The sequence below is a fragment of the Larimichthys crocea genome, chromosome VIII (genome assembly GCF_000972845.2).
Source record: "Larimichthys crocea isolate SSNF chromosome VIII, L_crocea_2.0, whole genome shotgun sequence".
NCBI classification, from domain to species: domain Eukaryota; kingdom Metazoa; phylum Chordata; class Actinopteri; family Sciaenidae; genus Larimichthys; species Larimichthys crocea.
The window spans coordinates 527,160-543,665 of NC_040018.1; the positions used below are offsets into that span (position 1 = coordinate 527,160).

Sequence of the window (16,506 nt, forward strand, 5' to 3'; positions counted from 1 at the left end):
ATCTTTTGCACGCAGGTGGTGAGGTGTACACTCACAGCACCTTGCAGAGGCGTAGCGGTGGGCGTGCCGCACACTTCCAGGATCATGACAGCGGCTACACTGAAAGCCCAGTAAAGCTGAAGAGACTGACCAAGGGTGTGTCCATTTCTTTGCCGTCCTCCCCTCTCCTTCCACGCCAGGCCAACATAGCTCCCTCCCAGTCATGCATCACAGGTGGGTTAAATTGAAAAAGTAATGAAAACAAAGCATGGTCTCATTATGAGCAACTGAGAATGACGTGAAGCTGTGCATCAGGGAATAGCTGGGAAATGCTTTCATGGGTTTGCCTTGATTAGCAGAGAGCTTCTGTGCGTTCAGCTGTTCTATACATGTGACAGAAAATACAAAAGCATACAGACTGTGCCCCCAGGGCCCAAAACCATGTGACAGATTGTCAGAGTAAATGATTGAACAAGATAACTTAAGGCAAGGAAGCCCAATTAGGTGGGTCCATATTGAATCCATAGTCATGATCAAAGACGACTGATAAAAATACTAAATAATAAAAATCTCAACTCAGTGTCCACTTACTAGTTTTTACACCATCTTTGTAAATTCAGTGCTGACATTGTAGTGTCAGGTTTCTCAAAACATGTTGTTGCATCCATCACATGTACTGTAGGTAGTAGATGTAGCCGTGCGACTGTGCCATGACGCTTGTACCGTGCTCATGTTTCATCATGTGCTCTGCAGTCAACTGTTAAATAAACTGCCAAAGAAAAAGGCATTACAAAAATTAATTACCTAGTTTAAAATTCCATCTAATCCTTTCCCCTCATTAAATACATCTATGAATATGCAAATATTATTCATTCAAAGTTCCAGTGTGTAAGATTTATGGAGCTCTATTACAGTATGTACTTACAGTATATGGAAAAAAGAAAATATAATATGTGTAACTATATTTTCATTAGTGTGCAATCACCTGAAAAAAAGAATGTTTTTGTCACTGGTCCTCTCCCACCATATTTCTATAGTAGCCTAGAGTGGACAAACTAAATACTGGCTCTAGGCTTTTTGTGTTTGTTTGTTTTTTGTTTTTGTTTTTTTTTTGTTTTGTTTTTTGCATATTTCGCAGTTACTGTAGTTTTTCCTTCATGCTGGCAAGGAGGGAGATAGGCTACAGGGTCAGCAACTACCCCGCTAGATGACACTAAATCCTACCCACTGGTCTTTTAAAAGGTGTAACTGCTGGACACAAGATGTCCTCTGTTTCATTAAAAAAAAAAAAAAAACATTCTCAGTGTATCTGCACTAGAGGTTTCCAATTTCTTCATCTCACTTGTGTAAGTCGCATAGTGGACCATGATATGTCTCCAGACTAGTTGTGATGTTTGTTAACGTGTTAAAGTCAGATTTAAGGAGTGCACAAAGAAACGTTCTTCTTTAGCAGACATGTGAAAAAAAAGAAAAAAAAAACAGGCTTCTAGGCTCAAACTGCACAGTTAACGTTAAATATAATATAAATAACTCCATTTTGAGTGGAGGGGGCCTTTAATAATATCTGTTTTCTAACTTCATTTAATAGCTCCATCTACATCTACATGTTCTCTAGCACTGCTTCTTGAATATTGCATTATTTTATCAAACTAACACATTTATGTCATTTAAGACGCACATTACATGTTAAGATGGGTACACGGTGCAATAAAAATACAGCATGTGCAAACTGAAGGAAATATTAGTGAAAACAATACTACTCAATGTTCTGTGACAGTTTTAATCATGTAAACTCTCTTAATTGTCGAAAATGAAAAGAAAACAAACTCCATTTTTATCTGTGGCAGGCCTCACTTTAAAAGAACACAAGGTGGCAGTGTCCTGCAGCAAGTACAGTTATTCAGAAAAAGGCGCATTTCATTGCATGCAGCACTTCTTTTCCTCCCAGTACACAGAACAAACATGACAAGAAAAAATTACAGCAAGTAGAAAAATTTATTGTGTCATGGCTCATATCTTTAGTGGTCATGCAAAACCAAACATCAAGCTGTATGCACAGTGTGTTTCTGAGTCTATTCACATGCATGATTCACACACCGGATAACCTTGAGTACATTTTTCGCAAACATCTTGTGAATGATCTTGAAGTCCTAAAGAATCTTCGCTTCCAAGAAGCTTCAGATGTTGTTGCATAAATTGAGACACACCCACACACACATCAATATGAGTGCACCACTGTCCCTGCCATCTCTCTCTGACACACACACACACACACACACACGTTAGTAATGTCAATATATTATAGATAAACACCCACGGTACAATGAATATTATACTGTTTGCATGCATGGCTCGCACTCTGTACATACTGCTCTATACTCCTGGGACACAATTCAAATTCTGCACCACAGATCTCATCTGGAGGCTTAATCTCTCTCTCTCTCTCTCTCTCTCTCTCTCTCTCTCTCTCTCACTCTCTCTCTCACTTTCTTTCACATCCCTCCTTATCTCCACCCTCAATCCCTCCCACCCTGCCTGCTCTCCCTCCCTCTCCCTTCTCCCTCTTTGCTGTGGCCAAAGGACGGGTAAGGAAGCTGGAGTATGTGGATGGCTCTTCCAGTGCAAGAGAACCTCCTGTCTTTGCCTCGTGCCGTGGCAAGGCAGAACACAGAGGTGAGAACGGGAGTGTGCGGGCGTGTGTTTAGCATCATGTCTGTCTTTCCAGGTATTGATCAGGGAAGCTGGATGAGAATGAATGGAGTGGAGGTGAGGGGGAGAATGAATGATGAGACACAAGGGAAAGTGAGTGTGGGTCTTGTGTTTTAATTACATCTAAAAGGTTTTGCATGAAACCTTTCCTTTTAGATGTATGTAGATATAGTGGTGTCTGTAATCCTCAGTGTATTATTGAGAGTGGTTTTGTTTTGTCACAGTTCCTCCAAGTCTTTTCCCCGACTTATCTGCATGCTCTTTGCACAGTTAAGGTTAGATTAAAGCATTAATGGTGTAAATATCCACATCTCAGCCAGCTTTCTTTGTGTTTTTGACCACAGGGCTAGCCTTAGGCTACACAGATTTTATGAGGCATCTTCTATCCCGGTTGCCAGGCACCTCTCAGCTTCCCGTTTCCAATGGCAACTGCTAGGTGGTTTGATGAATAGTACTGGACATTCAGTGTGTCCTCATGTTACTCCAGATTGGATCTCAGTGCTCTGCTGACTAAATGCAAAGTTTTCTCTCCTCCCCCTCTCTCGAATACACATCCACCCCTCTTACCCAAAGTCTTCAGCAGCTTTTCAAGCTGGGAAGTGAAAAGAATAGTGACACCAGCTATCACTGTGGCGCTTTGTGGAACAAAAGTTAATAGGAAGGGCTTTCAAAATTGACCTTGGTCTTCTTAAGGCTCAGCTTGTGTTTGAACACAATGGAATGTGAGAGCAATGTGATGCAGTACCTTTAGAGGGAGAGCAGAATGAGAAGGAAGCAGTGGAGGGAGTGCGAAAATGAATGTGATGTCTAAACGCAAAGATGTTTGTGAGGAGGTGTGAGCTGTAATCCGTGATGTCCTGTCATCGTGTTAATATGCCTACTCAATATGCATGTTACTCAGCCCATAACAGTACATAGGTGAAGCGTGAGAACAGAGGAATGCATTGCTCAGCTGGTTAAAGCTGCTAAAGTCTTACTCTGCAGAGGTGAGTGTGGATCTTGGAGGAGCCAGGGTTGTAGGTCAAAGCATCAGGGAGCCTTAAACAGTGATAAATGAATGCAGCACATGGCCTGTGTCAGCCAATCCCTCCAGGAGCAACAACGAAGGCAGAGCCAAGGCACTCCTTCTTTCTGCTCCAGAGTCGACACCGAGCTCATTGAAATTCACAACCCGTCTCTTAACCGAGAGCACCTGGCAGGCGTGTGCACAGGCAAACTCACAACCTCGCACAACCTCTTGCTGCTGCCTCAACCAGGGACTGGAAAGCCACTGTCTGTGCATTCATAATCAGGGCAGCTGGGGTCGTGCTGACCTGTGGATGCATACGTATCTCTCAGTCCACCAGTGATGCTGCTGGGTGGGAACCTTACGAGCGAGCTGAGCTGAAATGAGAGCGTCGGTTAGATGATCATCTGGCCTGCCCGGTTTCTATTTGCTTTTTAGTGAGTGTCCTCCTGAATGTGTGTGTCTTCCAGATTTCCACGTGGAGCCCCAGCTGGGCTCCTCCCTTTCTACCCAGGAACTGATGACCAGGCTATGCTTCTTATTGGGAGAAGTAACGCCCGGCACTGCTAGCTCTCCTATGGAGGACAGAAGGGAAAAGAAGGTAGGGCAGCATATTGATTTAGTGGCCCTTTACTGTCATGTCATATAAAAACGACGATGGATGGTTTATGAAACAACCTTCTGTTTATAGCCCTTACATTGCCACCTGGATCTTTCTTCTTTAAACATTTAAATATTACATACTAAACATTAGTTGATTGTGTTCTTAAAATTAAGTTGTGTGCAAGAGTACACTGTTAAATACTGTGTCTGTGTGTGCGAACATCCAAATTCACCTTGAAGAAATGGATCAATACATATTTTGAAATATTATTAATTGGGTTGCCTATCGTCCGCAGGGATCCATTTCAATACTTAGTGTCCTATTAGTTTAACCCCTCTGTATAAGAGTTATTGTAAGTGCTTATGTCCCTCCATCTCTATGCCTTTGTGTTGCTCAGCCTTGGCCCATTTTCTCAGCCTAATTCCACCACCTGAGCTCCAGATTCAGTCAGTTTCACAGAGATAGCGAGGCTCATATGAGGAATGTGGGTTGTCCTGGCTAAGATAGATGAGGCTCTGGTATAAAGGGAATAACAGTGAGCTGTTTCAACTCTGCTGCCTTGTTTCCTACAGTCTCTGCGTTGCAGAAATGTTGCATCAGTAATGAGAAGACCTGAAATGTATGTGATCAAACGACGTGGATAAGGAATATGAAAACCATCTGTATTCTTCTTTCTTTGGAAATAAATAAATAGAAATGTCTACAGTGATTTAAAATATTTTTGAAACACCAGTGAAAGAAATACATAAATACACATGCAACATAAATGTGAAAAAGATTCCTCTAAGAAAAATATAAACTAGAACAAACTCATCATAAAATACCAGAGTTAAACCATGTCACAGTCTAAACAAAAAACATTATAAAAAGCTTCATGAAAATATGATTTATCGCAGTGCTAGTACAGTAGGTTGTGTAGTGGACCCAGAAGCCTCTTCATTAACAGATGTGATATTGCTGAGATGGAGCTGTGGCTGTTTGAAAACTCATCTCAGCTTTTTTCAGCCTGACTCTTAATTTTGTTGTTTGTATTTATTTTTTTTTTTTGATGATTAATTGTGTTCACAGTCATTTTATATTTTGCTTTGCTCTGTCCATGTTTCAATCCTAAACACACTCTAAAAAGCAGATCTTTTTTTTCTTTGAAACTTTCTGTATTAGATGTGCGATTTGAACTAGTGCCCTCGTTCAGGCAGTTTGATGCTGTGTCATTCATTGTATTTGCCCTACTTAAAACACATCCTGGAACCTGGGAAAAAGAAAATGTTCACATTTCATTTCATCTTTGTGAAATCAGCTTCGTGTGTACAGTGACTTTTGCAGTAAATGTCTATAGCGAGCGGTTTGGTTTTCACAGCCAGCTGTCAGTATGAAAAGCAGGGAAAATGACAGCCAGGATGAAAATAACTGGCATTATCATTTTATTTCCCATCTGTGTGCACACAAGCATACTCCATCAGAAACATACAAAGCAGTGTGCATGAAAGCAAACACTGTCACACAGAGTTTAGTACTGTTAAAAAGGGTGGCAAATGACACTGTTAATTTACTACACTTTTAAAATAGAAGACTATCTTCTTCATCCGGTCGAGTCCATCTATACATCTTAACTTCACGCCCACCATCATCCCACTCTCCCCTTTTTTTGCAGTGTGATACCTCTGCGCAGGGGGGGAGTCCCAGCTCCACTCTCACCTGCAGCACTGCCTCCCCCTGTTCAGAGAGCCCATCTTCCACCTTGAGCACCAGTGCTGGAGGCCAGCCTTTGCCCCAGCCTTTACCTTTACCTTCACCGCACTGCAGCTCCAGCACCAGTCCCAGTGGGACTCTCTCCAGCCCAGCACCTTGTCCAGCTCCTGGACCCATCACTGGAAGCAGCCCTGGGCCTCCTTCTCAAAGCCCGACCTCCACCCTGGAGAGCAAGGATAGTGGGATCATAGGTGAGAGTTGCTGTTGTGTATTCTGGCAAGGTTAGAATAGAAAAAAAAAAAGAAAAGCGGCCTGTTTAATTCAATGTGCAACCGAATTCCAAATCTGACTGGCGTCACTAAAACGTCACACCTTTCTTAGTGGTGAGTGGAAGCTAGATGCAACATCACTTGGTGATAAGTCAAATGTATACCCCTACCCCAAAGCTAGTTTCTCTACGTGGCCTGTGCCACTTCAGCCTCAAGGCTTCGGCTCCCTCCTGTCAAAACTGGGACACTGCTGTCTTTGTTGCTTATGGGTCTAATTCTCCTAAAATAGGACACTTTTTTCCTCCCTAAATAGACTTTGTATTTATAGTTAAATACAAAAGTGTAAAGGGCGCATCCAGTACAGTAAAACTCGTTGATTGAGGAGTTTAGAATGTACGGCTGATGAAACGGTTAGGTGTATTGCTGATTTAATTACTGTGATTTGATGAGGCGATGCTTAGTTTTGGCTCTTTAGTCAGTTTGAACTGATATGAAAATGTAAGTAAGCCTGTTCTGTTCTTGGCTACCTCACTTAAACCATTTTTTTCTTTGTGTGGCTCAGCAACCATCACTAGCTCCTCTGAGAATGAGGAACGCAGCGCCTCCAGTGAGGTTCTGACTAAGGATGAAGGCCTGGGAGGTGGTGTTGTTGCAATAGGCCACGCAAGCGAGGACCGCCATCCCGGGCCAACCAAGGACAATCTGACTGCCCAACCAGATGAGGCCTTACCTAAGACTGACATCATGGAGCCCAGGACTCCACCAGCACCGAAAAGACCCCTCCCACAGCATCACATACATAGCACCTCCTCCCTTGTGATGCCCCGTCCAAATTCTGTGGCAGGTACGTTTACCTTTTCTTATGTGTTTTTCTGTGATTAGCAACCACCTATAAAACTACGCTGTGTTGTTTGTAGACTTCCGTTTCTGTACGGATTAAACAAACGAGATGTAATGTGTTAATTGTCCAATGTTTTTCCTTGCCTCTGTAAAGCACTATGAATTGCCTTGTGTACGAATTGTGCTATACAAATAAACTTGCCTTGCCTTGCCTTGCCTTAATTAGTGAGCTAGAGAGTTGCTAAAGCTTCCATTAATCTGTAGATGAAGTAGGTTAATGAGAGTGTGAATGTGACAGCTGTGACCCGGGTGATAATTTAACGGACTGATAAATATTGATTGAATGAAAAACTGATTGCATTGATTGTCGACTTGCCATTTTCCAATTATTCATCCGATACAGAGAAGAGAGTAATTTCCCAGATCTCTGCGATGCAGAACTAAACCTCATTGCACCATGTGTTGGTGCTCTACTTTACCACTGAGGCTGGATACACGTAGTGTAAATGTCCTGGGAGGACTCCAGTTGTCATAAAAATACCCCCTCCCTCTCCAGTCACGATCTCTGCTAGGGCACTACGCTCTTTTTCTTCCCTTAGATGTCGGTTCATTTGTGGTGGGAGCAAAAGAAGAGATTCCCTAAGGAGTGGATTCACAGTACTGCCTGCCAGTTTCTTCTGTCAGCTGGTGCTTTCATTTAGGCACTCGTGATAAAATTCAGAATAAAGATGAAGCGAGCCACATAGTACTGTAGCCACTAGAATTTTATTCCACATTCATGAAAGATTAGACAACAGACTACGGCCGTACATGACATACTGTACATTAGGAGACAAGAGATAAAATTCAACTTTAATTATTCCCAGATGGAAAATAGTGTTGTTATAGCAACAATATTGTCAGACTACAACAACGGATTTATAAACATATGTTCCAGTCCTTTCAATTTTAACACAGACTCTGTCTCAGAAAATGTATGATGCATTATGTATAATGAAAATGTAGCCTGTACAATACATCATGTATGCAAAACAGCATCATTAACAGCAGCAGAGCCTCAACGGATAACAACTAAACACAGAATATGTTGATTACACACTGAGCCTATTCCATATATTCCATATATATTAATATGTATATAATATAATATATTATAAAATATAATTGCAGATGTTCAGGTTTAATATTGCAATTAGTTAATGCATAATTTAAAGTCTAGAATAAATGGAAGCCCCATCACGTCGTGTGACCATGTGCGCTCTGCGTGTTCCTGACTGTCTGTTCTCATTAACGTCCTCATAATCAGAATTTATGGAATGGATGGAAGTAGATTGCGTTTCTCCGAAACCTTCCTGATTGTCGCAAGCCCAGGAATACAAAAGATAGCTCAAGACAGTTTGAAGAGGCAGTTTGAAGTTACCTGCTTCATCACCCCCCCGGTGGGCTGTGACTGGGGCCATCTTGGCAGGAAGCGTTGTGCAATATGATGGCTGTCAGCAGAAAGAGTGTCTTTTTTCTGTGTGAACCAGTGAGAGGCAGAAGATACGCAGTGGCCCCGTCAGATACAAATGTTTTGTGTTGTTCATACTTTCAGTATGTTTTCCTGGTGTTTAAATTAGTCCTAAAGCTTTTTCACGATGGGTTTAAGATGACTCGGTAGCAGACTGTCTAAAGTCTTAAGCCTAAAGTATTATGTGAGATGTAATGCCACTGGCTTACAAGGACACTGGAGCACAATTTCACTAATGAGACAATGCAAGAGATTTTCCACAGTGGAAGGACCATCTTCAAATTCAAGTTAAAGCAATAGTTCTGGGAAATATACTATAGAAAGTTTAGAATTAGATGAGAGCCCTCATACAACTCTTATTTGTGTATTAAATGTGACACTACAGCCAGTAGGCGGTTAACTTAGTTTAGCTTCGCTTGTCTTAGCTTAGCAGAAAGACCGAAAACAGGCCTGGCTCTGTCCAAGGGGGACAGAAACAACAAGCACTTGAACAATCTGTAAAAAAACATAAATGTAAAAACTACCATTACTCTTGTATGGTAGATTACATGCCGGTCCCAGCCAAGCAATAGTTCTTCACAGTAGTCCTGCATAAGAGCTGGTGCCAAGCTGGGAAATGAAATTTCCTTGACTATCTTGAGACAGGCCCAGTTTAATTTAATAAACATGTTTACAGCCTGGTTCAGGCAACAGTTTCGGCCTCTATATCTAACTTCCCCGTTAATGACAACTGTGAGGGGGATTCATTTTTTTTCTCAACTCACTAGTTCCGATGATATTAAGGCTCAAAGTTGCGCATAATTAACAGCGTGACCGCTTGATTGACATGAAGGCACCCAGGCGTCATTTGGCCTGCCTCAGGTCCGCCGATGATTTATGTCTTTGCCAATATTTACATTAGCTGGGAGGTGGAAGAAGCAGTACATCGTAGTCTGGTGGCGCATATTTTTGGAAACCTGGGTCATGGGTGACGTCACTCAGGCTCTGTCCATTCTTTGTACTGTTTTTGGTTGGTGCATTGTTGTTTTTACTTTTGGGATTTGTACACATTGAACAAGATATAACCTTTATAACATAATATATAGCAGTATATGACAATTTTTTCCTTTGGACAGAACCGTACTAGCTTTTTCCCCTGTGTTGGGGTGCTATGTGTAGTCTTATATTCAAACAGATATAAGAGCATTATCAATTAACTCTCCCTCATAAAGCAAAAAATAGAAAATAAGGGCATTTTCTGAAATGTCGGACTATTCTTTTAAGGTTGAATAGGCTCTGTAGAATTGGTGCTTGGTGGGTTGCTCATGACTGAAGTGTTCTGTGGATGCTATCAGGGATGCTGGGGGCTCGGGTCAGTGCAGCAGAATTGACCTTTAAAGTGATGAAGGATCAACAAGCGCTGTGGGATAATCAACCACACTATCCTCAGCAGGGAGCAGAAAGGTAGGCAGTGTGTTTGGGCTAGGTGGAGGTGAACAGAGCCTCACTGGGCTGGACTGTCAGGGGTGGAGGGATGAGCTGTCCAAGAGTCTCTGGTGTCAACTCTTTCACTGTATTCTTGGTCCACTCAGCCATTTGGCCTGGCTGTCTTTAGTCAGCAGTCTTTTTCATCCCACTCCCACACCTCCTTCACACTGTTCTGCTGCAGACTGTTCTTCTGTTCATCTTCTCACTGTGGATGTTCTTTCAATCCTCGGTTCTTCACTTTAGCTCTTGCTCGACGATTATGGTGATTTCCTCCATGTCCCGCATCCTAAAAAAAAGAAAATCCTCTTCTACCTGTTCCAGGGTTTATTATTTGCTCCCTGGAATCTATTTTCTTTCATTATAATTGCAATGTTCACACCATGATTGATTTGTTTTGCATCAGGGAGTCCTTCATTGTCCACTGGGTACTTAACAGAGCAGGTTCCATGGGCTCTTAACAGCCCTGTAATCTATAATATGGCCTCAGTAGCTTTTTCACCCACACTCTCACCCTGATACTGCAGGATAATGGACACATGCAGGGAACTATCTAAATATGAAATGATCTGGTAAAGTGTTGAAAAGGGTGGTGGAAGTTCAGTGTGTCCTTCTACCTGCTTTCACTAAAGAGGAGGGAGTGCTGAGTAAATGTTAAGAGAGCGCAAGACACCTTTCATGTTGTGTGGCTCAAGTCTGGGCGTAGACCAATTTGGTGATTTGTCACGACAAAGGATGCTTAAGGACCCTGCTGGCCACCATCTTCATGCTGTGGCTGTAAATGCTGCTTTAAAGCCTTAAAGCCTGTAACAGCTCAGAGATGTAGTGCCGCTCCCACAGATGCTCTGAGATTAATAGTGACTGCATTTAACATGCATAGTACACGATTACTTACGTGAGCTCGTCATCTGTCCAGGGACTGCACTTCCCTGTCAACTGCCTGTTTAACTGATCGGCCTACTGTATTTTATAGATGAATGCAACGTGACTCAGGCCTTTTTTTTTATCCCACTCAGAAGGGATTAGACGTAGCAGTAATGCCAGATTTTCAGATTTTACAGAGGATTTTTTTATATATATTATAGCAATGAATGAATGAGATGGACCAGTCTGTGACTTATCATGAAAAACAAAAATAGTTTTTCCATGTTTGTTGTCTGTTGTTATGTTTTTTTGGCAGCACTTCTAAATATACATTACTAATGCTATTCACTCCAAAGTAGATGTATCCTTCCTTACACACAACCTAATCATATAACTAAAAACAAACCACTATCATCACAATCAAAGAGCTCCCAATAAGAATAGACATTTCCGGTGGCAGTGACTGTAATCTAGTTAGCTGGTTGTCTGCCATGCTTGGATTCATAAACCATTTGGATTAGATTAACAGACAGAAAGTGAACTAGGAATGGCCGAAGACTAGAACAGAGGTCCTTGCCAGCCGCAGCACAAAAGATGAGCAAGAATGACATTTTTGTCTAGTAGCCTCAATCTGAGGCGGTGTGCTACTAAAGCAAAATACATTTAGTACTGAAAACTTTCCAGGATATTCTGACTTTGAGTTTGTTTCTGGGGTTTGAATTATACCAGTTTTTGTTAGATTTTTTGACCGTCTTTGTTTTTGATCTTCCAGGTAAATCCTGGCAACAATTTAATAAAGGCAAAACGGCAACAAAAAATAGGTAAATAAATAAATTAAAATGTAAGATGTAATGTAATGCAATTGCCCTCAATAGCCCCGAAACAAACTGAGCATTACAAACATACTACTTATTTTGTTATATGTTAATAGTAGTGTAATACTGAAATACAGTGCAATCAAATATGAAACCACTGGAAGCTACAAGCTAAAAAATGACTGCAGAGTAGACAATTGTAATGTTTTGTTAAATTATATTCATTACAGACATGTGGACTGTTGTATTGGATTATTATTTTAGTGTGCATCTCTGTGTCACTCTGTGTTTTGCTGCATAATGATAACAACAGATTGTTCATTTTTGCAGAAGACTAAATACACAAAGCCTATTTCTTCATTTTTTTCATAACAGCCTTCACTAAAGTCTCTGATAAATGTCTTAAAAACTGCAGAAAGTAAGCCTGGCTGACCTGTAAACTCTGCAGTCTGAGTGGGCGGATGGATAGGCGAATGTGGGAGTAAACAACCAACTCTTTTTTTTTTTGTTGTTCTGGCCCTTCTGTTTGATTCTATTCTTGATTTTTTTTTTGTCATGTTGGCTTTTGTGCGGCTTCTTTAGTCATTCGAAGAATGTGTCTAATCCTGTTATTGACAGCTGATACATCTTTGCATTACAGCCGGCGATGACTTTCCAGTGATTGTCACCAATCTGGTGTCCTGATGTGTGAGACAGTATGAAACATTTGATCGTTTCAGGCTCGTGTTATCTGAGATACGTGAGATGAGTTGTTTTCTTATCCTTTTCTCCCTTTTCTCTCCTCAAGGGCATCGAGCATTCATCATTGACAGCAACAACTGTTTATGTCTTACGTCTCCATGGATACAATAATTGACTCGAGCAGTGAATTTGACACTTGTGTGGTATGCATGTGTATCTTTGCACATTTTGTACATCTCTCTCACACCCTCAAACCATTTCCCACTCGCTCTCTCTTTACAGCAACCAGCTCTACTCGCCTGGAGGATTTGAGTTATCTGGACAACCAAAGGGCCGCAGGACACAGGAGCTCCGTCCGTAAACACAACACAGCTGGGCGCACAAATGATGACTCCAAAGGTATTTTGAGGCTTAACCTCGGGGTGAAACCAGTGTGCAAATATAACTTGGTGCAGAAACATCTGCAGACCTGTGTGGAACATGTACGCACTTCCCCAATGTCACTGCTTCCCATATACCTTGACCTCTTTTACTCTCACTCTGTCTAGGGAGATTGGTGCCATTCAAACAAGCTGACATCATGCTAAAACCGCTGCTGTTTGAAGTCCCCGGCATCAACGCAGAAACACCCTTTATTGGCCGCGATTGGCTTTTCACACGTCTGGAGGAGGTCCTGAGAAAAACGAGCAGCTGTGAAGGACGCGGTGCTGTCATCGTGGGTAACGCAGGATCTGGGAAGACAGCTATCATCTGGCGGTTGGTGACGCTCAGCTGTCATGGCATGCGCACACCACAGGGAGGTCCCACCATCCCTCATAGCCCCAGCTCCTCCCCTAAATGTAAGACTCCTATCTTTACTCACAGGAGTGTCATTTGTTTGTGTGTGCATCTCGAAGCATTAGTATATGAACACAGTACAAAGCTAGAAGTTGAATTCATACATTCTCCAGTGTGCCCCACTGAAGTCAGATTCTTGTAAGATACTGGAAGAAATATCACTTTTTTGGGAAGGAGTTAGTATCTGGGTCACGCACTCTTCTTTCAAGTTCTCCCCTGGGGTATCGCTGCTGATTGCAGTTGTGTAAGAGGACTGAGATTGTTGTTTTTTTACTCATCATGAGTGGCACTGAAACGGTTCTTTTGTCTGGAAAAAAGAAAAGAAAATAACGTCCCATACAACCAGATTTTGCACATTATGCTCTTAAGTGCACATTTCACACTGTGATGTGTGCTGGTGGCTTTTTTTTTAGATTAAGCATGACACACCTGGAGTTATAACACAGCCTGTGATACATCATAATACAGCCACAAATACAGATTTTTGTTACATAACTGCCTTTCAGCCTTTTCTTGTAGTACAATAAGAAGTATTGTTGAGATTACAGGCTGTGGGCAAGGCTGCACAGAAAAAGAAAAACTGAAAGTGTTCAAAAAAGAATACAGTGCCATTTATTTTTCAGCACCAATGCATTATTCATTGATATCCGCACTGTATGTTGTCATTTTGATTTAAATTTAACAGAGGGTATAGCATGAGGCAGGAATCCAGAGAAACAAACACACACGCCCCATCTAAAGTGTTTTTTTTTTGCATAGTCTTGCTTACAGATGCACTAATTAATCGCGGCAGTTTAATTGTGTTTCTTCGTAGACTTCACTCCTGATATTCCTGTGCTTACACCAGAGACTTCATCCAACAAGTGTAAATGGCAGCTTTGTGTTTCTTGTTGTTGCTTTGTGCTGCGTTCAGGTGGGGATAGGCAGGGAAAAGCAGCCTCCAAACAGCCAGCTGATTCCCAGCACAACCAGAGTGCTGTTGCAGGAACAGGCGATAGTACAGCACAGAGGAAGGAGGCTGTCAGATGCCTCGCTGCCAAGGTATAACACCCATGCACACACACACACGTCTGTATTTCTATACTTGTGAGGATCCTCGATTATAAAAATGCAAACGTTCAACGTTTTCAGGGAATGCTGTTATTTGCTCTCTTGCAGAGAGTTACATGAGAAGATCAATACCACTGTGATGTCTGTATGCTGATTATGAAGCTATAGCCAGCAGACAGTTAACATAGCTTAGCATAAAGTCTGGAAACAGGGCGAAACACCCAACCCGGCTCTTTCAAACTTTGCCTACCAGCAGCTCCACAGCTCATTAATTATTATGTTTTATCTTGTGTCTTTAATCCGTGTAAAAATGACAATTCTTTTAGTTATCATGCAGACACAAGCAGTTGTCAGGCGGAAACTCAAGTTTACTTGTTTGTTGCTGCTCACAGGAGTAGCTTTGATGCACAACAAAAACTGTTATTTTCATCCAAATGAACATGTTAGTGAACTTAAGAGGTGCTAGTTAGCCTCGGACAGAGTCATCCTAGATATATCTTTAATGAACAGATTTGAGAGTGGTGTCAATCTTCTCGTCTGACTTTACCAGACTTGTGAAGAAGCAAAATGTTAATCTGTTTCTTTAACCATAAAAACATGGTTAATGAAATAAGGACATTTCATCTGAAGAGAGGGAAGAATGTAAGATGAGATTTATTTTTGTGAAGATTTATTTTATTTTTGAGAGAATTGGTATAATTGAATTAATATTTAAGTATTTGTATTCTATTCCTTAATTCAGAACAGGAACTATATTTTATGGTATACCTTGCCGGTAATATAAGTGAGTGTTATATGGGCGGACTGATATGAAATGAAGCCTTGACGTTATGTATCATTTGTTGGTCAGTACTGAGTTGTCCTACTGTTGAGATGGACATTAAAGTATTCACATTACACATAAGAAGGTGTCCCTGTGCGTTTTCTTAACTAATTTAAATTAGTAAAAGTCAGGTTATCATTACATTACATTGACCTGAAAACTAATTTAATATTAAGCCCAAAACAAAATCTTAACCACCAATTTTTTTTCACAAAGTAAATTCTGACCACAATGTTCCACTTTCAAGGAAAGAAAAGAAAAGAAACATGGTTTGGTCCTCACAAAGAGATGAGCACCATGCAACATGCACAATAATTCTTGTAAACAGGCCGCTGACTCACCTGCAGTTATAACAGACCAAAGGAAGAAATTATGTTGACATTATAGAAATGTCCCCAAATTTTGCTTCATGTTGTGTCTCTTTTGAGATCCCTGGATTTGTTTCCTGCACTCCTTTCACCAGCTTTGTGAAATGAACAGGGTAATATAACACAGCACCATAAACAGTCCTGTAGGGAGCTATGATTGTTACAAGCTTTCACAAAAGACTGAAGAGGGATCAGTTCAAAGCAATAGACACACATCAGAATTGTTCTCCCTTTTTTTTTTTTTTGGCTGCGACCAGTAGCTCTGTAGCTCGCTCTGCTGGGTTGGTCAGTCCACAAAAAATTATTCGTCACCCTTTGGCAGCCACGGTTTTCACCCTACGAGGCTGAAATTTGTGAGGTTGTGTGTGTGAGTGTGAATGCATGAATGTGAGGATGCATGTGGACGAAGAGTTGTAGGACTGCATATTTGTGACACAAGATTTAAAATGTCAGAGTGTTAGAGTCTCAGTCTCTCTCTCTCTCTCTCTCTTTGGGCACATGTAGAACATGCTGCTGGTTGCATCACATAGATGACATGGAAGCTTCTAAATTTACTAAATCGGCCTCAATAAGAGTTTCCATGGGAACTAGTCAGACTACTTGTGATGGTGAGGATGTTCATTCAAAAGTAAAGTCACCGACTCGACATTATACTGTATGCGTGGACCTCTCGTGGTCTATGGTAAGACCCGTCGAAGCTCTATGAAGAGTGGGTGAATACTACTTAAGATGTTGAACCACTAATCTTCCAGTAAGATGGTTATTCATCTGTTTTCTATGTTTTTGTTCAGTCTGCATGTTTGCAAATAATGATATTTAATTCTCAGACTCTTCTTTACCATTCAGCCTTCTGTCTGAATAAACCAATTTATTTACTGAATATATTTTAGAGAAACTGTTAAATGAAGCTTTTGAGTTTCAGGAGCGGAAAATATGTTATGACTCAGCTATGATTTCTTCAAATCTCTGTGTTTATGTCTTGGTGTCATTGGTGTTTT

At 41.2% G+C, this 16,506-nt stretch overlaps 1 protein-coding gene across 1 annotated transcript in view; it reads left to right on the forward strand.

Annotated features, from left to right (window-relative positions):
* LOC104918269 (protein TANC1) overlaps positions 1-16,506 on the forward strand; it is a 35,179-nt gene that overhangs the window by 1,956 nt on the left and 16,717 nt on the right. The window contains exons 3-10 of the mRNA XM_019262355.2: positions 16-213; positions 2,560-2,652; positions 4,165-4,295; positions 5,950-6,238; positions 6,819-7,100; positions 12,713-12,829; positions 12,979-13,269; positions 14,181-14,308. Coding sequence (XP_019117900.2) covers positions 16-213; positions 2,560-2,652; positions 4,165-4,295; positions 5,950-6,238; positions 6,819-7,100; positions 12,713-12,829; positions 12,979-13,269; positions 14,181-14,308 — 1,529 coding nt within the window. The remainder of the gene's footprint in view (positions 1-15; positions 214-2,559; positions 2,653-4,164; positions 4,296-5,949; positions 6,239-6,818; positions 7,101-12,712; positions 12,830-12,978; positions 13,270-14,180; positions 14,309-16,506) is intronic.